The sequence below is a fragment of the Falco cherrug genome, chromosome 10 (assembly GCF_023634085.1).
Source record: "Falco cherrug isolate bFalChe1 chromosome 10, bFalChe1.pri, whole genome shotgun sequence".
Classification (NCBI taxonomy): Eukaryota; Metazoa; Chordata; class Aves; order Falconiformes; family Falconidae; genus Falco; species Falco cherrug.
In genome coordinates, this window is record NC_073706.1 from 11,970,294 (window position 1) to 11,993,857 (window position 23,564).

Below are 23,564 nucleotides of genomic sequence, written 5' to 3' on the forward strand. Positions count from 1 at the left end.
CCAAGGTACTGCTTTAAATCAGCTTCTTATTTTAATCTTCACTTACATGCTTGAGAAATTCCTGGAACGGTAGGAAGTGTTTAAGCAGCAGTGCAGTCTCACAAGCAAGGACCAGGGACAGCTGAGCCAAGGAAGTCCTATTCCACTGTAGCTTCCAGGGACAAGGGTCTGATTTACACTCTGATCTACAGCTTTTTTGAGATGAGCTAATGTTGTGAACATTTCCATTCCCACTCAAGGGATGTCACAAAAAAATGGCCAAATGCTATTTTCTAAGGCTTCTGTTACAGCTTTAAAGTAATCATAATAGCAAATTAATAGCAAATCTACTCTGCCATTTTCCATTCTCATTGGCATCTCTGTCATCAAGAGTAGCTCTACTTCTTCAAAGCTTATTTCTGTGATACTTCTCACTTTTCAATATGCAGTTAGGAAAGGAGCATACTATCTTGGCACTCCAGCTGTGGTCTGTAGGCTACTGCCTTCCTTCTGTGGTAGGCTCATTGCTAGTTTCTGCCCTCAACTTAATACTGACCTCCAAACTGTAAATCATAGTATCACCTTGGGTAGACACCTTTCTTTTAAAGGAAAAAAATATACTTTTACGCACATTTTAAATCTCTTCTAAATTAAACCCCAAGATAGACTCTGTGGAATGACACAAAAGATGCTTCAAATTCAGTGCACAGAAAGAGAAATTCACTGGGCATGCACAGCGTGGGGCTTGGGGGTGGGGATTGTTACAGCCTTTTCTCTGTTCTGATAGTTCACATGGCCAGGTTTTTGGTTTGTCTCCACTGAATGATTCATCTCTATTACCAGTATTTTCAAAATTAAATGGAAGAGGAGGAATGTGTTCATTCCCCTGCTGTGTTTAATAATCTTCCAAAAATTGTTTCCTGTTTACTTGGAAATCCCCACCTCCACGCTGTGATTTAAGCATTTTCACCCTGTTAACCTAAAAACAAAGCCTAGAAGATGCTGTATAGTTTTTATCTTGCAGTCATAAAGCAATTTATGATAAATGTTGTTCCAGAGAGAAATTACTTGGAAATGTATACATGTTCATAGCTCCACATTGCTCATTTAAATCATAACTGATTGTTGAAAAAAAGATACAAATTGTATTCAGTTTTTATTCATATAACATGTCTGGTGACTGATGGCAGCTTCTCTTTAAACAATCACTGTATTGCTGCTCAAATACAAATCTCAAAGGCATCAATAACCCCATTTGCAACTGTGCTTTTTTTCATGGTACTCGCTAGCACACAACTGTGAATAGCCAGTATGTATTGTTTTGGGCAAGACTTGCCTATAAGCAAAACTTACGGTGTATTTTCAGGACAAAATACTAAAAATACCTAAACTGCTTTTCCAGCTGAAGCATTATCTCTGAATTCCTGTGGCTTGGCTGGACAAAAAGGAAAGAATTTTCCCCTTAGCTTCCTCAAGGAATAAATTTGCACAGTAGTTCTAAGATTTTACTTACATAGCACATATCAAACAAACTATTCTTATATAAAAGATTTGCAGTAGCTCACACAAGTCAGTGTGTTCTGTGTTAGCGTATGTGAAAAGAGTTCATTTAAAAAGCAGCAATATCCTGTGGGTTAAGAACAGAACTGGAATCTGGGAATTCAGAAGGGACCTGAGCTTTCTCACACTTCCTCTCAGCTTTTCATAAAGGTCTAAATTTTCCTAAATGAACATTACGTTTACGTGATTTAACTGGAGGCCGCATGGGCCTGATTTACAGATGTGTTAAATTTCTACTGCTCCTATTAAAGCTATTGGGAGCTCTCAGCTCTCCATGTTTCAGAAGGCTGTAATGCAGTTACATGCAGCCCTTGGGAAGGAGAGTAACACCATTACCTTGGTGAGTACCAGGCATGGACAAAGGTAGGAAAAGTGATGCAATAAAGCACAGGGAGTACAAATTCAGCACACACCCCTCTCTGTGGGCCTAATAGCCCTGATTAATCCATGAGGGATGACAGCAGTGCAGATACTGAAATATTTGGCATCCAGACAGGTACTGTGCAAGACCAGAGTCAAGAGAGGAGCTGGTAGGAAGCACTGGGCTGGCACAGTGAGGTTGGATGCCTCTCTGGCTGGCATCCTTCGCCTGGCTGCCAGCTCCAGCAATGCAGACACGTTCTTTCAATGTCTTCCACTGCTTATCTCTGTGACTAGACCGAATGCTTCTTTGCTGGTGAGACTCCATTTGTCTCCCATTTTTAAGCCTATGCTGAAGCTTTTTGTCTAACAGCTGCATTTCCTTTCTTCCCCTCTCAGATGAGATGGAGCAGTCCCCTGCAATGCGTTCTGACTACTTGGTCTCAGGGATTCGAACTCCGCCAGTGAGGAGGAACAGCAAACTGGCAACACTGGGCAGGATCTTCAAACCATGGAAGTGGCGGAAAAAGAAAAATGAAAAATTAAAGCAGACATCTGCAGGTAGGATGAGAACAAGACAGTGATGCTGCACATAGCCAAAGCTTACCTTGGGCAAAATTTGCTTACACAGGAAATGTTAATGGTGATCTGATTTAAACCTAATTCAGGGATTTCAGCATGTTGCAGATTAACAATGTTTTAGGCTAGAAAGAGCCCATATAGGCTGACTTCCTATGTAATACAATATAGTACCTTTAGAAGAAAAGGTCAAATTATGAGTGAAGCACAAACCTCAACACAGACTGCTTTTCATGGGTTGTCTCTTCTCCAAAATAGGCTACATTTATTGCCCCAAGCATCATCACCCCTTTTATTTGGGGTAGAGATTATATATGTCAGAGTAACATTATGAAAAGTGACAGGAGGAAGCCACAGCATGAAAAATGCCTTCCCTCAAGCAGCTGTCTCTGCGGTGAAGGAGCCCAGCACACAGCACTGCATGCTCTTGCTAGTCTCCAAAGATGTCCCAGAAGACCAGTAAGAAGACAAACTCACTTGCCTTTTCTTAAGATAGGATAGTGCAATTCCCTCCACTTGCCCCAATATCCTGTGGAGTGTCACAGGGAAGGACATCACTTCCTGAGGCAGCTCCAACATGCCATATTAAACAACATGAAAGCTCCAATATCCCTCTTACTTGTGCTCAGTGTGATCAGACGGTAGGTTAGATCATAAATCTCAGCTCTACATGTGAGTGATTTTACAAAGGAAAAGGCACAAACAGGCTGACCAGTCCATGCTCCCCAAAACATCCTTGCAGTTCTTTCTAAGCACACAGTGGCTGAGACTAGAGGGAATTTTCCACATTGCATCTTTCTCACTCCATTATATGAATACTCTGTTGTTAACTGGTGCTGTGTTATGCTACTACTTCATGCAGTGCTGGAGAAGAAGATGACAGCACGACAAGGTCGGGATGAACTCATTAAGAAAGGCCTTCTGGAGATGATGGAACAAGGTGAGTAAAAATTCTTCGTCTGTTTTATCAAAATATTTTTCAGGACAACAGGAAACACAGAATTGCAAAAGCAGAAACCTAAAACTCAAATGTATGTACAGGAAAACCTTCAATCCAAACAGAGTGGAAAATCCAATATCTGAATTAAGCATGTCTGTCTTCACATTCCTCCCTGCTGCAATCAATCCATGCAGTTTAATTTTTGATGGTTTACCATCCTAAATGCAACTCCATTTTTGTTTGATTTATACATGGTGCAATCTGAACTGGTATGCGTGTTTCATGCAATTACTCTAAAGCTAGCTAAATCCTACTGTCAAGAAAGTCAGCTAAAGCTGGTATAAATTTAAACATACAGATGCATTCAGCTAACATGTACAACCCATGAATCCAGATTTCATAGAATAATACTAATCTGATGTTTTCAACTGTCTTTCCAGTAAATCAAATTTGTGACAAAATGTATTAGCATTCTGCCTGTTTTTCATTCACATGGAAAAGTGAAGCATTTGGTAGTGTCATTTTAAAGCTTCCCTGAACGCAAACCAGGTTTAGCAGAAGTCATTGAATGAACGATGTGTCAGAAACATGCACAAAGGACTGTGGTTCTGTATATCCCTGCTCCAAAGCCCTGACAGATTCTCAAGGGAGGCAGAGATCTGGGTGACTATTCTGCAAGATCAAGTGAGCTCCCAATGTTACAGACAACTTCCCAATTGCCATTTCCACCTAAAGAGAGATAAAAAAAGTAAATCCATCTTTACTTTGAAAACTTTACAGCAGAAAGTACTGTCATGAAAAAAAGATTGGTGTTTTGAATTTGACCAATCTGATAGATAGAAATTATGCTCTTTGAAACTAATAATTGAGTTTCTTTGTATAAAACAAATGCCATGCCTATAAATAGCCTGTGGGACAATACTCAGTGATGCTATGCTGGAGTGTAACCGAGCAACTGAAGAGTCAGAAAAAGAGCATTTTAAACAGGATTTTTTTTTTTCTTGCAGTAAAGCAATTTTCATATTATTTTATTGGATATATTTTAATATGAGCTTTATGTTCAAATTAAAAAAAATCGATCAAACCATCAGCTTATTCTAAAATGGAAGGTTTTAGAAAGCTCATTTCTAATTCCTGTCCATTGAACTCTTTGCGTCTCATAATTCTAGATAATTAGTTGCCCTATTAGCATATTAGCACTATTGCATAGAAAAACACACCCCATTTCTGCTAGGGGTAAGGAAGTTTCCCATAATCCATGAACTTGAAGACACGCACATCTAGAGCTTTGCAAAAGAACAGTAATATAAAACTTCTGTAGAACCCATTAAATGGTAATAATAGTAATGAAGCAATAAATATCTTTCACGCAAAAAGAACTGGCTGGGAGGAATACAGATGATGCTAAGTTGCAAGATGATTTTAACAAAATTATAATAGTTTATACATATAGTACAGTGAGGAGTGATGACAGGTTGTACTTTTAAAAAGGCAGCTGCAAACTGCTTACCTGTCTGCAATGAAGTTACATAGAGCTCCTATAAACATCAAATTTTCATTACCACCCTGCCACCCAGAAAGGAAAGAATGGCTAACAGTCAGTTGAAGGACACTGCAGCTGCCTGCAAGTTATTTTTCTTTACAGAGTGTTGTGAATCTCCAGGGTTGTTTTATTATATTATTAGTAGAAGCAGCTTATTAACTGGGATAAAAAATTGACCCAAATAATTCTCAGTAAATGATTAGTGCCCTACTTGGACTGAGCTGAAGTGGCAGCAGTTTCAAGGCTAAGTCCTCATTTATGCATTAAGTTGCAATTATCAAAGCAGCAATACTATGCTAAAAGACTACAGTAAATCCTAAAATCCCGCTATTTCATCTGGCTCTACTCCACTTCCAGGGACCTGATTCCTGCTTACTTTCATAAATAGCCCAAACTTGGGATGATGCTGTAGTCTAAGAAACCTCCAGATCTGCTTCATGCATTTACATAGCTGTGTCACACTTCAGTTCTGCAGCACAAGGTCTGTCAAGCAGCATTTTGAACTGGACTGTTTGGCTCAGAGCAAACCACAACGCTAGCGCAGAATCTGCATCAATGTGCAAGCAGCCCTGGGTGAAACTGTACCATCCTTGCCTTGGTGATGAGTCATCCTAACAGGTTATGTCACCCTGTCTCCTCACACAACCCAAACCCCAGCTGTCCAGACACACTGTGCAGTTGCACAGCCTGGGCCCCTTCTGTCCTCCTCTCCTTTCCAGCTCTGCTCACAGAGGGCAAATGCCAACCTGCCCTTGAAAGCTCCTGAACATGAAATACAGCTTCACTCATGGAAACCAACCTGCACTCTGTAAGAGGTCACAGGGTGCAGCGTCTGCCATACAGTGGGTTTCTTTCCCAATAAAATTACAGCCCTACTTCTGATTACTTTGCAATACTCAAGACTGCTGCTTTCCTTAGTATTGGACCTAAGGTCTGTGCTTTCTCCTGCCCTGGATGATCTCTAAAATAGTGTTGGGACCCACTACCAATCAAAGCAGTACATCCACTATGATCAAAGTACAAGCTGATCATTTCTGATCAGGAACATCACTGTTTTAAGTCTCAGGTGCTCCTCAACAGAAATCCTTCAACAGGGTTGTCTTCTGCTTTGTCATTATTTCATTAGTCATTACACTTTCCATCGGCTGGGATCTGAAGGAACTCATGTCTCTGAGTGCAGTTGCATTGTGGCACAGCTGTCAGCAGCTTGCCTTTCCGAAGGATGTGAGGAACGTGCAAAGCAGAATTACCTTGAAAACATTTAGGGAGCTTCCCCTGATATTTCTCCCCATTGTGAGCACAAAACTTATCAGATGTACCTGTACTTACAGCACTGAGAGATAAGGGCTGCCAGTCAAATAATGAAGGCAGCTGTTAATACACTGATGATTATGTATAGGCTGCCTTCACAATGAGCTGAAATGCAGGCAATGAACTTTTTCTCCCTCCCCTTCCCGGTATCATAGCAACTGTGCTACTGCAAGGGCTATTTTAAGAACAGTAACTTTTCACCAAACGTGATTATGAGGCAGACTGAGTGAGCTCAGCGTACAAAAATACTGCATCCCTTCCGCAGCATCTCTGGGCCAAAATCTGATACCCTTACCCAAAAGCACAATAAATTATCTGCAGATTGTCCCAATAGTATTACAAAGGAGTAGTTTGTGAATCTGTGAATGCTAGCTATTTTAAATCAACGTTCAAGAAACTTGTCATGATATCATTGCAAGAAAACATAGCCCTGTCAGGAGCTTCCAGAAAGGAGTGTCTAGGGCTGAGAAATACAACTTAGGAGGTCAGGGGTGGACAGCAGACATGTCCATCGGTATGAAGCACTGGCTAGAGCAGGAAGGAATTGCTTGCTTTGGTTTGCAACAGTGATGTAGGTCTTGTAAATTCTGAGAGAGTTGTGAAGTAAAAAGACAGTTTGTATTCCGAGGACTCTTGCCTGAATAGGAGAATACTAGAAAAGCTTCAGTCATCAAAATGCATACAGCTGCAGGGATCACTGGCACAAAAATCTTTCAGAGTAAGCAAAGGGAGCAGTTTCTAGGTCTGCATGAAGAGGGATTTGAATTTCTGATCAGCTCAGTCACACAGGACATGCTTTTCAAAGCTGAGTAACTAAAACTATGCTCAAAACCTACAGTTTGGTAGGGAATATTAGCAGCCTTGTCTTCGGTAGGGCTCCGTCATTACTGCTGGGGCAGCTGGAGAGCAGCGTGGTGGACATGGAGCCTGACAACTCAGACACATCAGACTAACCTGCGAACGCGCTGCACCATGAGCTATGTTCGTGCAAGGGATCGCCTTCTCCCAGAGCCCTCCGATTTCCCATGCTTGTGCTCATCTTCTGCACAGCAGGTGCTTCCAGAGGACAGTGGCCTTTCTGTGCGTGCACAATGCCATTTGCCTAGGCTGCTCATGCCCACAGGAAAAGGTGCCCTGCTGAGAAAACTGGGTGGATATTAGTATCCAGATGGGCTGGTTTCCACAAGTTTTGCATTACAGATGCTTAACACTGTTAGAGATCGGATGCTGCTCTAAGACAAATCTCAGTCCCCTGAGCACTAGCAGCTTTGAGGATCACTCTTCTCCAGAGGACAGCAGGGAGTTTCAGCTTTCACTGCTCATGGTTTAGTTAAGATTAAATGGTTTGGTGTTTTAGGTACCGAAGGCAAAGCCAACACTGGTGACGATGCCACGAGAGCAACGCAGAGTGACCCTCCAGCTCCTGTGTGCCAGGCACTTGCCTCGGAAGAGGTGCAGCAAGACAGTACAACAGCAGCCACAACAAACATGACCTCGTTTGGTGAGGAGCTGCATTTGGATGAGCTGAAAGAAGATACAGGTATTGGATATAAAATGTTTTCAAAAAACTGTAAAGTGTTACAAAAATATTTCTGCTAAGCTGCTTTATGAAGGGTCAAACATGTCAGTGCAAAGGGCAGAGCACTTTGTTCAGCCCATCCCATACTAGGTTAGCAGTCAGTACTTAAAAACTGATTTTTGAGACTGCTACCAAACCGAGGGACCGCACAAAGCTTGGCTTAATGGGATTAGCTGGATTATGAGACGATCCAGTCTTGGCATGGTGCCCCTTGGTATTAGCAGTGACTGCTGTGAAGACGACACAAGCTTCTCTTAAAAGCATTTCTTAAACTTTTGTGCCAAGCCTGAGATTGTTTGTCCTGGCTTGGGAGAACAATGTCAATACACAACCCACACTGTCTGTATCATCACCCTGTCTACAACATTCTGCAAATACAAGTGAAGTTCAATACCAGGAGCACAGATAAGCTAAACCAAGCTCCTTTCATGCAACTGTGCTCCGCAGAGCTCATCTGTGACAGCAGCTCCTTGGGACCAGGGCAGCCAGGCACAACCCTGGAGGGTTTCTATTCACTTCCTGACAACCAAGAAATGCAAAGTTGCAGAGATAATGCTTTATCCTAGCTTGTGAGGACTGCCATGTAGTGATTACAGATCTTCCTCCCCTCTGGTCAATCTTTACACCTCCTCCATCTGCCCTGGTTGCCTTTTGTTCTCCATCGCACCTTGCTTCCTCTGGGGTCCCAGCCCCTTGCCATTTTCACCAAGCCCACCCCTACCTGCTGTTGTTTGCTGAACAATGCTGCCTGTTTATGCCCTCAACTTGCTTCAGAATGCTGCCCTCAGCAGCTCAGAGTGCAAATCATTCTCTGAAGCCTTTTCCATTTATTTACTTTATCCTTTCCCACTTCCTTTTCCTCCTGTCCTTTCCATCCCCATGACTCATACAATTTTGTTCCCTTTTGCTATTTTGCTTTTACATAATATTGCTCTTCTGGCCCATTTGTAGCTCCACTCCACTCTTAATTGCTTTGACAACAGAAACTCCCCAAAAGTATCTCTCCTCACGTTTGCTCATCACAAAGTTTTTTTTGTAAGCTTAATAACACCTTTTCATCACCCACCACCTTCTTCAACTACATGTGTTATCCCATCAGGAAATATCCCAAAGCACTGTTGGCTTCTAAAGAGTTATCCTTTCTTTTTTGTCTCTTAAAATACAGACAAAATAGAGAGTTGGATATAGGCAACCTCTCTTAATACATGCCCTTAATGCTCTTTTCCTTTCTCTTCAAACTCTGTCCTTTATGGCTGTGTTTGGTTTTGTTATCACCCTAAAAATTAACTGAGGCAAAACCCATTCATCTCCCTGTTCTTAGAATAATCAGATCAAGATCTTGACTAGAATCTTTCAGGTCTTTTTTTCACTCTTTTCTGAAGCATTTTATTCCATATCGCTAAGGAAACTTCTCTCTGAACTTCTAATCCTTATCACTGGGACAAGCTATACTGGAAAGATGACACTAATCATGTATCATGTAGTTAACCTTATGGCTCTGCAAAACCTAGTACTATGATTTAAAATTTACCTTACACTGTGTTCAAAATTGTGTATTGAGGCTTTCAAAATCATCCCCGTTTCTTATGTATTTTTCTCTAACCCTTCTTCTTTTTGTTGTCTCCCTGGCACAACCTTTCCTCTCCTGTATTTCTTTTCCTCCACTTTTTGAGGTGTCATTTTTCTACGTTCCAAAAGACAACACTGGGATTACCTTTTCCTGTCTCCCTGGTCTGTGAGATTCCACTCCTATTTGTTGGAAATCTTATCTCTTTCATTGGTGGCCTCTGGATTTTAAAATAATTATTGTTGATCTAGTCTTTATGTGATGATTTATCCCTATCTCTGTATTCTAGCATTCCTGTCTCTAGTGAGTCCACTTTAAGGAATTAATTGGGTGGGATAGTTCTTTAAAATTGTCAGACTGTATTGCTAAGTTTATTATAATGTTGAATTATAACACTTGTCCTTGGGCTCAAATCCAGGCCCAGTGCAGTAAGGTGCCCTTCCACAAATTCATATGAATATTTGACGAGCTAGAAACAAAATGAATATATCTGCTTTATACTTAATACGGCATATTTCATCCCAAGGATGTAGGAGGAAGGTCAGGAAGGGGAAGAAGAGGAAACAAAAGGAAATATTTGTCGACCTCATGTTTGGTTAATACACAGAAAAGAGTAGCCTAGGCAGAAAGAGGGCAGTTTTTCCCACCTAACCTAGCCAGTGGGCTTGGGGGCAGTCTCAAAAGCAGGATTTCTACCTAGTTGTGAGATGGCATTTTTACAAGTGGCACTCCATGAATAATTAGCTACTCTGGCAAGGAGTCTAGCGCTGAGCACTTGGAATATTTTCAGCAGGATAATATTCACTCTGTGGTATGAAATCTGTTAATAGGTTTGTGTACTCAAGACTCAGATCAGCCTTCAGCCCGAGTCAAACATGTGCTGTTGTTACCATAAACAACCACAGAAAAAACCAGAAGCAAACTGTTCTTTGCAGGGAATGTAAAATGGACATTCGTTAGACAAGAGTGCACAATGCCAGTTTGTTTTCCTCATACCACTCTCAGAACAGGATGGAGTTCAGAAACAAAAAGATCTGTCTGACTGAGGCTGTGTGATTTGGATCCACCTCCTCTACAGGAAAAGTCCCTCTATGGCTGCTCCTCTGCATCCACGCCAAACGGCACTTCATGTCACAAGGAGGTCCACTGATTTCAGTGAAGCTAATCCCAGAAGAAAGTATCAATCCACTCAGGGGAATGCACTCAAATCTGATTAATTTTCCTATCACGTTACTAACATCTACTGGAGCTCTTAATCTTTCTGTAATGCAACCCATTAGTGACTTTATTTTTCTCTTCCACATTTTGTCTTCTATGCAGTAGGCACAAACAAATACAAAGTGATGTCAGCCTGGAACAAAGGATTTCCATAGAAGTATATTTAAAATAAAATTATTTCCTTCTATAATTCAGGCAACTATTACATATGGCAGCTTTCCTATCAGCCCAAATTTCACAACACTTTTTGTTAACAATGCATATTTATTCTACTTTCCTGTCTTTTTTGAATAATAAATACTTATTCCTCTTCTTCTAGGCATACTCATTAATCTGTTTGTCAACAAATTAAATGCTATTATCTTGCCAGTGCTATTGTTTCCAACTGCCTAAGTGCTCTGGTGCCTCCCCATGCACTCTGAACATGAGGATGCTGAATGTTCATTAATACAGAGAGTTTGTATTCCAAACAACATAAAGCTGAGCCAAAAGATTTGTGACGTGGCAGCTGGGGGTGCCCACTGCTAGGAGTTTTATTAAGAGATGCCCTAGAATGGTTTGGAGGGAAAGGTTTAGACAATCCAGAGTGCCAGAAGGAGCAGGATTTGTCATTTATCCAGCCCAAGCAGTTTGGACATCTCTCATGCTTTGCTCTGGTGAGACCCCATCTGCAGGACTGTGTCCAGCTCTGGAGTCCTTTAGCACAGGAAAGATGTGGACCTGTTGGAGTGGGTCCACAGGAGGCCACAAAAATTATCAGAGGGCTAGAACACCTCTCCTATAAAGAAAGGCTGAGAGACTTGGTGTCACGCAGTGTGGAGAAGAGAAAGGTCTGGGGGAGACCTTATTGCAGCCTTTCAGTACTTAAAGGGGGCTGATAAGAAAGATGGGGACAGGCTTTCTTGCAGGGTCTGTTGCAATAGGACAAAGAGTAATGGTTTTAAACTGAAAGAGGGTAGATTTAGACTAGAGATAAGGAAGAAATTTTTTACAATGTGGGTGGTGAAACACTGGAACAGGTTGCCCAGACAGGTTTTAGATGGCCTATCCCTGGAAACATTCAAGAGCAGTTTGGGTTGGGCTCTGAGCCACCTGGTCTACTTGAAGATCTCCCTGCTTATTGCATGGGGATTTGGACTAGATGACCTTTAAGGGTCCTTTCTAACCCAAACCATTCTAAGATTCTATGCTGAGGAGAGACTTACTGATCTTCCCATTTGGATGAGTGCTTCACTTGCCAGGGTAGGAAAAATAACCCTCCTGGCTACTACTGAGCCTATAGTGGCTGGAAATGTAGTTTGGAGAGAGCCTGGCCATAGCTGGGGTCCTGGATCAGTCTCAGCCTCAAGCCCCTTTGTGGGTCCTCACATGATCTCAAAGGTCTTTTCCAACCTATCATTCCACAAATGATTCTATGTGCCAAGGCAGAGTTCAGGACATGTAACAGGGTGTGAGAGTCAAACAGTGAGGCACTGTGCAAGTTCAAGCACTGCCAGAGTCAGCTGGTATCTGAGCAGGTTTCAAGGATGTTAATTTTGGACTTCACTGTAATTCCACCTATGGCCTGCTTTAGCTTCAGGCCTTTCTGGATCTATTCCCCTGTGTCCTCACGACAGCCAGGTCAATTTGATGAACTGCTCAGTGATTCAGCCTGCACTAACTTGAACAGCCAAGTGCTTTTGCTATCTTTCATGAGACAATGCTGAAATGAGCACTGCTTCACCATCTCAAACTAAGGCTTTGGTTATCGAAGTTTTTCTGAAGTACTTCACCGATTCTCTGTTCCACATTAGCTGCTGAGATCCAACAGCAAATCTTTTTTATGGCAGGCTTTTCCTGGTTATCAACTTTAACCTCAGGAAAGACTCAACAGTTCTGGAGTCAGATACAGCAGGAAAAAACTTGGGATGCAAATTGAAGTCATGTATTAAATAAGATAAAAACTAAATTGCAAAAATAAATGTGCAACAAGTAATTGGAAAGTCAACTTTCATGTAATACTACCAGTTGATAATCTGTGCCCTTTGGCTGTGTGTTCCTAGCACAGAAGAGTACTCAGTTCCTAGCACAGAAGATTATTCACTCAGTAACTGTGCCACGACAGCTGCATGCTGTAAGAAAATTCATTGCAGTTCTCAAAAGTTGCTTTGCCTTGCTGTCTTCATTATTAAAAAAAAAAGTGAGCTAAAAAGGCTTTAGGGAAGTAAGGGATGCTCAGCAGTTTTCTCAGGAACATCAAAACTAACATTTCTATAATAACCGCATACATTTTATTCTTCACCTGCCTTGGCTGGTTGGCTATTTCACATAATAACGGTTTTCACTGTGGAAAAGTGCTTCTAGCTGTGTGCCATGTGTTCCTTTTTTCTGAATGTTCCTGGCATTGTCCCCTGGCCTATCATTATTATTAACTTCATGTTCCATTAATTTTACTTATCTTCCTACTAGCCAAGAAACCTTCAGCACCCACAGAAGAATTAGAAGATGCCAGCCTGTCAGCATCTGAAGACAGTCCACAAGCCTTACTTGTATCTGAATCTGCAGATTCCCCCCAGAAACAGACAGAAAGAAACCCAGCACAGCTTCCCAGCCCTCCGTTGCTCCCAGTGCCACCACCTAAGGCAATCTCCAAAATCACAAAGAACGTAACAGGTCAGTGATTACTGGTCAGTTAAAGACTTTCCCATCCCTTATGCATTGTTTGCCTACACAGGACAGTATGTAATTCCCCCCCCCCCCCCCCATCTTTTATTAAGCCTATTGCCACAAACCGCTTTGAATCAAGCCAGTTATACTGAGTGAACAGAATGCTAATGATTTCAATGAACTGAGCGGTCTGGTTGCCTGATAACAACACACTGATATTTGTACTTCACATATTTATCTGAATCACTTGGGGAATTATTTGTTGTGAGTCTATTACACTAAACACATGTAAAACAAATGAAACCAACAGCAAACATCTGCTGAATCAGATGCTCATATTGATATGCCATAAAAGACAAGGAAGATTTAAACATTTTCATTACCTAGACTCCTACTGGATAACAGTACAACATCCAAAATCAAGTTCAAGTCAATAGGTTCTGTAGAGGTTTCTGTCTGAAGGGTTTGCAGGGTATCACAGGACACACAAGTGATACACCTGGCTCCCACAAAACAATCCTCTGTGCCAGACTTCATTGAACGTTTCAAAAGCAATTCCTCTGGACCTGATTTTCTAAAGTATTGCCAATGTTGTTACATTTTCCAACATGCTGGCACTTCAGAAAAGGTGTTAAAATGAATATGATTTTAGTTTGTTCCAATTTTTGGCCCCCCTACATATGGTAAAAGCAGTTAAAAGGGTTTTATTGCAAATTGGAATCAAGTACTGTCATCTAAATGTCAGACCTGTTGGATATTTAGACTTTTATTTGACAGCCATTATCTCAGCCCTGATTTGCATCCATACTCATCTACTGGCACAATGAATAGGGTTTTCCAAGTCAACAAAGTATCAGAGGGGCACTGCCATTTGACCACTGGGGTTCACAGAAAGTATTGAGGTTTTCAGTCTTTTTGAGGAAAACTGCAAGTATTTGTTTCCCATGGAAAACATCCATATTTTGTCCATACTTAAAAGTTGTAAGAGTTTAAGTGGGACCTGGATTCAAAATGGTATCATAATGTTCCTTGGGAGCTGCTGATCAAATTGCTCCAACATTCTGTGCTATGGGACAGGCTCTAGCCTGCCCCTCCCACCATGCAAAACAACAGGCATAACCAGGACGCCCCTTTGACAACTGATGAGAAGGCCATGCTCTCCAAGAGACATAGGCTATTTGGAAAACCTGACCCATACAGAGGGTAATGAGGTTTTACAGTCCCACCAGGCACCTCACAGCATTTTGAGTTGAGATATATACTGTGTCAGCAAAGTATTTCCTGTAACATCTAAGATATTATGAGTTTTGGTATTTCATTCTCATCTAAATTTTCCACAGAGAACAACTCTTAGTTTTCTCAATGAACCCAGTAATTATAGACCCTTTTTCAATAGTGATTATACATGTGTTTATTTTTGTGTGGATGTGGAGACAGTGGCAAGTTAAGACTAAACAAATACTGTCAATGAGTGAAAGGGAATACAAATGTATAGGGAGAGAGAAAGAGTGATTATGAAAGAAAAGCAAGATGAAGAGGTTGAAAAGCTCTTTTGTGTTTAGCTTTTTTTCCCCTTAGCAATGTTAGAGATACTGTTAGTAGATGAGTGAGGAATAAGCCAAACACCAATTAATCACAGAGAGAAAGGGAACAGGGCAAGGTGCCAAGACATCACTTTGCAAGATTATTCACTGAATAGCTGTCTTTAGGACAAATAAGGTGTGATCTAAGGAAACTCTCAACTCTTAATAATGGCTCAAGCTGCAATGAGGACACAATTGGTCCTTGACCTGTTCCAGGAACAAGCAGGTATAAATATAAAACAAAGTCTCCTCCCTTCCTGCTTTAGGGTTGAGCTGAACCCAGGGTTCTTGCTCTGAGAAAACATGGACACCCTCTCTCACTGTGCAGTGGTAGAAAGTGACTTAAGAGGTTTTTAGTTTTTCAACCCCTCAGGCCATGAGTCAATGGGCAATGACTGATCATAAATGTCCTTTGTGCATCTCCACAGCAGTGCATAATCAAAATCCCCTTGAGTGCTGAAAAAACATCTTCGCTTAGCAGAGGTTGGCTGTCTCCTGGCTGCAGCAACCATCCTGATCAGTGCAGAAAGAGCTTTGGGGTGGAAAGGTGTCTCATTGCCAAGACATTGCACATTGGGCACCTAGACACTTGAAGAAATGCCCTTGTGCTTTCATACATTTCAGGTTTTAAATAGGGAAACTTCTGGACTAGCTTGACCCCTGTCTCCTGAATGCATAGGCAGATCACCAGGCTGGAGCACTTTTCCTATGAAGACAGGCTGAGAGAATGGGGATTCTTCAGCCTGCAGAAGAGAAGCCTCTGGGGAGGCTACAAAGCAGCCTGCCGGTACCTAAAGGGGGACTACAATAAGCTGAAGAAGGGCTTTTTTACAAGGAGGGTAGATTGAGATGAGGTATTAGGAAGAAATTCTATACTGTGAGGGTGGCAAGGCACTGGAACAGGTTGCTCAGAGAAGTGGTGGATGCCCCATCCCTGGAAGTGTTAAGGTCAGGTCGGATGGAGCTTTGAGCAACCAGATCTGGTGGAAGGTGTCCCTGCCCACGGCTGGGGGATTGGAACTAGCTGTTCTTCAAGGTCCCTTCCAACCCAAACCATTCTATGATTCTATGAATGAATCTCTGGCCGTTGGTTAGAGTTCTGAGTTGGAGGGAGAGAAATGTGCAAAAATTTCTTCTAAAAATGAAAAAATGTTAGACCTTTCTTAGAATAAGAGAGATTTTATTGTGGATGCAACTTCCTTCAGTGAAGGATGCTTTATTTCTTACCTCAAAAATGTGAAAAAGAGACCAGGCTTAGCGTTGCCACTCTCAAATTTTTGATATTTGAGTTTGCTCATAGTTACAGGAGCTCTTCTTCCTACTTGTGCTCTTGCTGTTGCCCTCAGTAATTCTGCTCTCCAACCTCGAGAAGCCAAGCTCTGTTTGCAGCACTACCCTTACGCAGTTGTACCAGATTTCCAGCAGTGAACTTAAGAAAAGGCATATAGTTGGTAACCATTATGCAGGATTCTGGGTCTGAGAGGAAATATTTAACAACTGAAGTTAATATTCAAACCTACTTTTGTTGTCTCCAGTTTTCTAGTAAATTACCCTGCTAATAGGAACCAAGTCCTTTTTCCATGGGTATTTCAGGATAATCCTGGCCTGAGCAGAAGCTTTTCTCTGCTATGAACTGAAGGATTTATCTCAAAAGTAAGTGAAAAAAGTGAAAATGATCTGTGAAAACGAGTTTGTACAAAAGCTGTACAAGCTGTGTCAGTTTAAATTCCTATTTAAAACACTAGGTGGCAACAAGAGGAAAGAAATACTCTTTTGTGTGACAAACTCCCATTGCCTTTCTATACTCAGACCGAGCTATTGGTGTAAAAGCCATACGCCAGAGGCTTGGGATGGAGATACACGGGAAAGGGGAAAGGAGAAGAGACCTGCAGAACAGAAAAACTAATCAGCATCTTTCTCAGGCCAGATGTTCTTAAAAGTATGAAACTACCAAATTTAAAGCCAGGGAAATGTCTACTGTGATTTGGGCTCAGGTGCTAGAAAAATGTATATATCAAAGTCTAATTTCTAAAAAAAATGCTTATATTGCATAAAAATACATGAATCTGGGGGTAAAATAAGCTTAGATTGCCCCATCCTTCTTTTTTCTTCTTAAGTGCTCAATACCACATCTTTCATTTGGATTTCATTTGGCAAGTTTTGTTATGCAAACATTAGCCCTGTATTAGAATTATTTTGGCATTTCCTCAACTGGCATACGAAAGACAGAGGTCTAAGCTGTGCAGAAATCACAGAGGAGCAGATAACAGAAATCGGTACATTTTGTCCTGACTGAGAAACACAGTGCATAAATTTTAATACAGTCTGCCAAAGTCCAGCACAGAAAGTGCTAGATTGGAAAGCCACCACAGTACAAGCCATTGGTGGTTACAAGGAACAATACTGGCAACCAAAAATACATTGGTGGGCTGGAAAAAGCGAACGTGATACTGTGGGAAAGAGGGGAAATGGGACAGGCATCTATTTTGCTAGCTCAGAGATCTGGGTCTATGTAGTAGTATGCGTGTTTTGAATTCAGATAGTTACTCAGCTTAACCAGTTACCTCCTAGCAAGAACAAAACATCACCATTTTCCTCTGTTCAACACAACAAATTAATTTAGTGCAGAATCTGTGTGCAAAAAAATAAGAAGGATTACACAACTTCTTGTGCTCTTGTTTTTTGACAGCAGGAAGTGAAATCGATGACCCAGCCATGAAATCGCCTCCTTCTACTATTCTGAAGAATTACGTCATTGTTGGTTCCTCCCAAATCTCAGGACAAGCTGCCCTCTTCCATCCCTCTGGCCAGAAAAGTTCAGATACCCATGTCAGAGGACAGGTAACACCACCAACTGGTTCCCCTCACCTGGCTGCCGTCCACCTGCCTTTACCTCCCAGCAGAGTCATTGAAGAACTCCACAGGGCTCTGGCCACCAAACACCGGCAGGACAGGTACCTACAACCTCTTGGCTATATGGGTGCATGAGGAGAGTTATTCCACTAAATCATTTTTCTTGGTGCATGCTTCTGGCCTGTTAGCATTTTATTTAGTCCTACAGCTTGTGTTTGCCTTCCTCTTGATGTCACTACTTTGAACATCAATCTCTGGTTAAAGTGCTTAATTTGGCAGTTAATTCAAAATATGTTCTTCCTTTATAAGGAGGCTACTGTAACATGGAAATAGGTTTTCAAACAGGTAGAATCATTTGATAGCCTTTGAACTATTGGAAAAGAAGGTCTCCCCACAAGATACCAGATTAAAGTAGCTAAGGCATATATCCTGCTCTATCTGTACTCTACATATGAAAATGTTGCTATTGCAGTATATGTCTCTTGGCTTATACATGAGCATATACGGTATCCACTTTTAATACAAATGCTTGTGTAGGAGTACATTGGGTACTTTGTCTGGTTTTCATTATAAGCCCTCCTGTGTATTAGAGGAGGACAGAGATAACCTTTTCCATCATAGAGCTTTGGAGTTAAGTTGGTAACATTTCTTAATTCTGTAACAGTTATTGTCATGGGGAATAGATTAATACAATATTATTTCCAGGCCCTGTTAAACCTTTGTCATGATTGTAAAATATCAGAACGGTAATATTTTATGCCATGTATGTTTTATATTAGAAGGACGTGCTGCGTGGGTTTTTTTAATCAGTACAGTGTAACATGTGGCTGGATATTAAAGAAATAAATTAGTCACCACCCTTCTGTACCTTATTTTTATGAAAGAGATAGGAAAGTAGATCTGTGTTAGCTGTTCTCAACACAGTCTTGAGAATGCCATCTTGCTTTGTCCCATGTTGATCTCTCTACCTTAGCCTTTACAAGCTACAAGACATTCTGCTCACTCTCATATAATGATAAGTCCTACTTGTAGCAACAGAACAGTCTTTTGTAAAAACTGGGCTGTACATCTTCTATCCACAGCTTCCATGGAAGAGAAAGCAAAGGTTCTCCAAAAAAAAGAGTAGATGTCCGTCCATCCAGAACATCTAGCATTGAGCGCAACAAAGAAAAAGAGAACTCACTGAGTTACAGCAGTGATTCAGAAAATAAGCGGAACTCAGTTAAAGAGTCAGATGAGAACAAAGAAAATATGATCATGAACTCAGAGCTCAAGGAAGACACTGTTTTTTATCAGGATGAGGAAGTTTTGAATGACTCTGTTATTTCTGGTAAGGAAAGTCACTTATTATATTATAAAGATATGATATCGTAGCCTAATGGAATGCTCTAAACAAGGCAGCATGCAGCAGAAAATACTGAGCAGTATAAATTCCTCTATTGCCACATCAACTTTTTGCAAGGAATCCTGGTGAAAAGCTGAAGTTAAATTTGAGTCATAGTGACTGTGAACATGTTTGTCTTGGTAAGTACTTGGTAGGTACTGCATGCTATGACAATGTTTAGAGTTACATAAGTCAATATACCTGTATGCTTTACCCTTTTAGGTACTTATGTACCCTTTATACCACTATATATATGAATGACAGGACTTGCAGACACATCTAACTGTCAGCAGAGAAAGCTTTCTGCACACCCAGCACCAATACTATGGACTGTTATTCCAGGGCAGTGATGGTACAGTGAAAAGTGAAAGAGAACAATGAATCTAGGAAGGACAAACGTCCAGAGAAAATATCTTAAAGAAGAAAGTTGCTTTCCATTTGGTCAATTTTACCCTTTCTTGAGACATATGGGGATTGCATTGTATAAACCTGAGCAATTATTTTATAGTAGGCAAAATAATTGTCTCATGTTAGAAAAAAATATTTTTCATTCAAGTTTTTAATGTTTTCCATGTTAGCAAGACAAGGATTCAATCTGAAATGAATCCTTCAACCTCTTCACCAATGCATTCAAAGAAGGCAGGCAGAAAAAAATTCATCAAAAAATAATTGTGATAACAGATCAAGGATGAATTTTAAAAGGTGTCTATTAGTATAAGCCAGCAGACAGGACACGTGAGTTCTGCTAAGACACCTAGTAGCAGAATAGACTACTGTTATAAAGCAAAAGATCATTTTATTTAAAAATGCTGAAGATCACTGTGGACCGCCTTGTCCTTGCAGGTTGTAAATATGCATTTACAAACCCCCCTAATTTCTTGTCCAGTTCTGGTGGCTTGCTCGGCTGGTGTTTAAGTTCAGGCACATTTTATAGGCACGCCAAAAATCCACGCCATGCGAGTTTCAGCTGTTTGATGTCTAAGGAGGCTGCCATGGACAGGTACCTGGCAAGCTGGCTCACACAGCTGCTTCACACCTGGACTTCTGTGGTTTGAGTGGTACAGCCTCAGCTCCCGAGGAGACAACAGCTTTGGGGATGTGACTGCTGCCCATTTACTCAGCACAAGCTGGGACATAAGCAAAGCATTTCTGGTCTTGACACTGCGTGGCACTGCTTGTGCCAGCATTCATTCAAATGCATCCGTTTACATTTCAGAGAGGAAGGAGAGATGCAGTAGTGACAGGGAAACCACCAGAATAATTCCCTGAGAAGCTCCAGACTCTTTCTAGTTTAAAAAATTTGGGCTGGTTGGCAAGTCAGGAGGTAAAACTATCCATTAATCCAAAGTTGTTTTACAATTAGTGTACTGCCTTAGTACCTCACCAACTTTGCCATTGCACATGCAGGACAGTGTGCATCAGCGCAACAACCCTGAGGAGATAGGTACAGGTCACAGATAACTCTGGAAAAAGTGAGGAACTGTACCCTGGCTTTCCATTAGCACCCTACTCAATAAATAATCTTCAAAACCTCTAAAAACACAAGGCAAACCAGTATTGTACACAAGCTTAAAAAAATAATGTAACTAGCATGTAGTCCACAACTGATTCCACAAGCAAGGTCTTTCCATCAGCACACAGTATTAGAATTTGTCATTTGCTTGATAGAAAGAACAGAAAACATAGGAAATTAAATGTCAAGATTCAACTGAATTAAAATAGGAACTTTTGTCAGGAACCTGCAGACCAAGCATGAAAAAGGTATGAATTTTCAAAGCATTTATTGTTGACCTAGGTGAGTTGCCATAAATCATGAAACAAGTCACAGCCAAGATCCTGCTTGAGATAGCTTGGTCATGGGGCTGACCAGCACTGAACATGCCATATTGACCAGGAAAAATAACCCTTAGGAAGAAAATAATTAAACAAGGGTATTTGCAGGTTCACTTTCTACTGAGATAATGATCAGGAAGAATTTGCCTCAGGGTGCTGAAAAAGGATGTGGGCAAAACTAGTTTGGGGATTTATTTCCTCTTTGTTCTCTGGTTTTGTTTTACTCATTTGTTTATTAACTCTGAAACATCAGATACAGGTTTTTGCAGCAGGTGGAATAACAGAACTGGCCACCAGTGGGCAGGTCAAGATGAAAACAGGTAGATTACCCAGGTTTCCTGGCATGTCTTCCTGAAGGGGGTAACATCATCTCTGTCTTTTCACTTTGTCAGGCAGGTATTTTTTTCCCCCAGGAATCAACCCAATTGATCAGGAATGTGGAATGGCTCCTTAGGCTAGTAGGTCAGCATTAATACCAACCTCTTACATTTTTATTTGGTGAAATACCCTGAAGATTAATTGGTACCCAGCATATACAGACCACAGGAGTGGCTATAGCACAAGCCTTTTAGAAATCCAGACATCTGGATGAAGTGAGCACAGCTTATTCTGAGTGGGTTACATGCTCTCTACGTCTCTAATGCAACAGCAGGATTTGGGCTAAAGTTGAGATTTTTCAGATATGATTTCTGTTTTTAATTTCACTAAGTAGTAGACTTTTTCTGAGTGTGCAGCAGAGTAGCCTGGGAGGAGTCAAGGCCTTGAAAAGAAGCTTCATTTTACTTTGTTTCAAGCAAAATATTGCATTATTCCATCTCACTTTGTAATACAAGCCTCTAGGGCATACACTGAGCTAGCTTAAGCCAATGTCTCCACATCTGCTTCAAAACCTCACCTCTTGCAAAAAGGTCCAGTCTTCGAACTGCAGAGCATCTGTTTCAGCTGGCCTTTAATGAGATGAGGACAGCAGAAAATAAGCCTTGACCTCATCTGAGCAAATAAGCACTGTGATTCTAAGCCTTGCCCTCCCACAATTCAAAGATCAGGTGAAGTATGGTATGACAAGTAGTTTTATAATAGGCTGAAGGGAGTGGGGATAGCAGTGCATGCTTATACCTTAGCTGTCACCAATGAATGGGAGAATAATCTTTTAGGGTGCATTGCCAAAAGAAGGGTTTGCTACACAGGTAGAGCTCCCTTGTTTCCTTCTAAGCAGTTCTGAACAGAGACATATGCATGTGCTGTGGAGTGTATACATATATTGCTTTCAGTGCACCCAAGATGCACTGAACTGCCTGCAAATGCACTTACACAGATGGCCAGCACATGGGCGGTGTGTCTGTCATGTTCTGGAGACACTGGGCTTAATGTGCGTGTGCAGTCTCTCCGCAGCAATCTCCTGACATGACCAAATTCCTCTTACCTCCTGTTTAAAATTTCCAGGTGAAAATGAGAACATGTTCAGGGATACCCAGGAGTCTGCTAGCCTCAAATGTGCTTCAGATTGTTTCCAGGAGGAATTCTGTGGGTTCCTGTGCTGTATGGCTCAAGTACTGCAAACGCCCAGTCTGCACCCACTCCCAGTGTGGGGAAGCTTGAAAAACCTCAACCAGTCCCAAGTCTGTGGCTTCATGAGCCAAATGTTTTTGATGGAGTCATATATTCTGTTAGCAGAAAGCTCTGTGTGACATCAGCCAAATCATTTAACTTCTTTGCCCATCTGTTAAATGTATACCTACCACTTCACAGAGGACTGTGTGGTTTAATTTAATTAATGTTTGCAACAGACTTTGAAAGCATTAGGAGGAAGGTGCTAAATAAGGGCACAGCTTTTAGACACTAAGTAGGGTTTTGAGCTAATTAGGGTTCCTAAAAAGTTTCATTTTAGACCACTGCAACTATCAAGAGACTTGTCTCTGCTCACACAGGGAGATCTAACTACTCTCTGCCCCAGTCTTCCCAAAATGTATGCATGGATGTGGTAGTGACTCCTCCCCTCAACATAAAGAAATTCAAGATCAGTACTGATAATAATAATAATGTAGGTCCACATATCCCTAGCAAATAAAACCCCAAAGTTTGGGGATGAGAATCTATTAAGGGTTTAGAATCTTGCCAACCTCCAGAGCATCCTTTAAAAAATAGACTAATCCTATCTCAAATGCCAAACAAAAATACCAATTAAATGTCATTTTCTTTAAAAATGAGGTGACCTTTTCTAGAAAAGGTGAAACATAAAATTAAACCCCCCAAACTTTAAAGTAAAAAGGAGCTAAACCAAAATAACCTCCTATTACACACCATGTTCCCAAGATGAAGCAAATATAAAGATTTAACTGTAGTTCCTGTGTACCCTGACAATACTCGGAACCCCACCTGACTGGTGCTACTCTGCAATGGTGATTTTTGGACTCTGCTGAAGCCCTGGACTGGACACCAGAAAAGTCAGTACAACACAGTAGAGATGTGCAAGGATCTGGTGTAAATTTACTTGCTGTTGTGGTTTAGCCCCAGCCAGTTGTTAAGTACCACGCAGCCACTCACTCACTCCCCCCTCACACAGGGGGCTGGGGAGGAGAATCAGAAAGGAATGTAAAACTCAAGGGTTGAGATAGGAACAGTTTAATTA

General features: G+C 41.2%; 1 protein-coding gene across 2 annotated transcripts in view; it reads left to right on the forward strand.

Annotated features, from left to right (window-relative positions):
* Positions 1–23,564, forward strand: part of PHACTR3 (phosphatase and actin regulator 3) — a 114,091-nt gene that overhangs the window by 58,927 nt on the left and 31,600 nt on the right. Inside the window, exons 2-7 of one of the 2 annotated variants that reach the window (XM_055722877.1) lie at positions 2,299–2,460; positions 3,341–3,418; positions 7,630–7,812; positions 13,085–13,288; positions 17,555–17,819; positions 18,801–19,048. In XM_055722877.1, coding sequence (XP_055578852.1) covers positions 2,299–2,460; positions 3,341–3,418; positions 7,630–7,812; positions 13,085–13,288; positions 17,555–17,819; positions 18,801–19,048 — 1,140 coding nt within the window. The remainder of the gene's footprint in view (positions 1–2,298; positions 2,461–3,340; positions 3,419–7,629; positions 7,813–13,084; positions 13,289–17,554; positions 17,820–18,800; positions 19,049–23,564) is intronic. The other variant, XM_055722878.1, reaches the window with a different exon arrangement.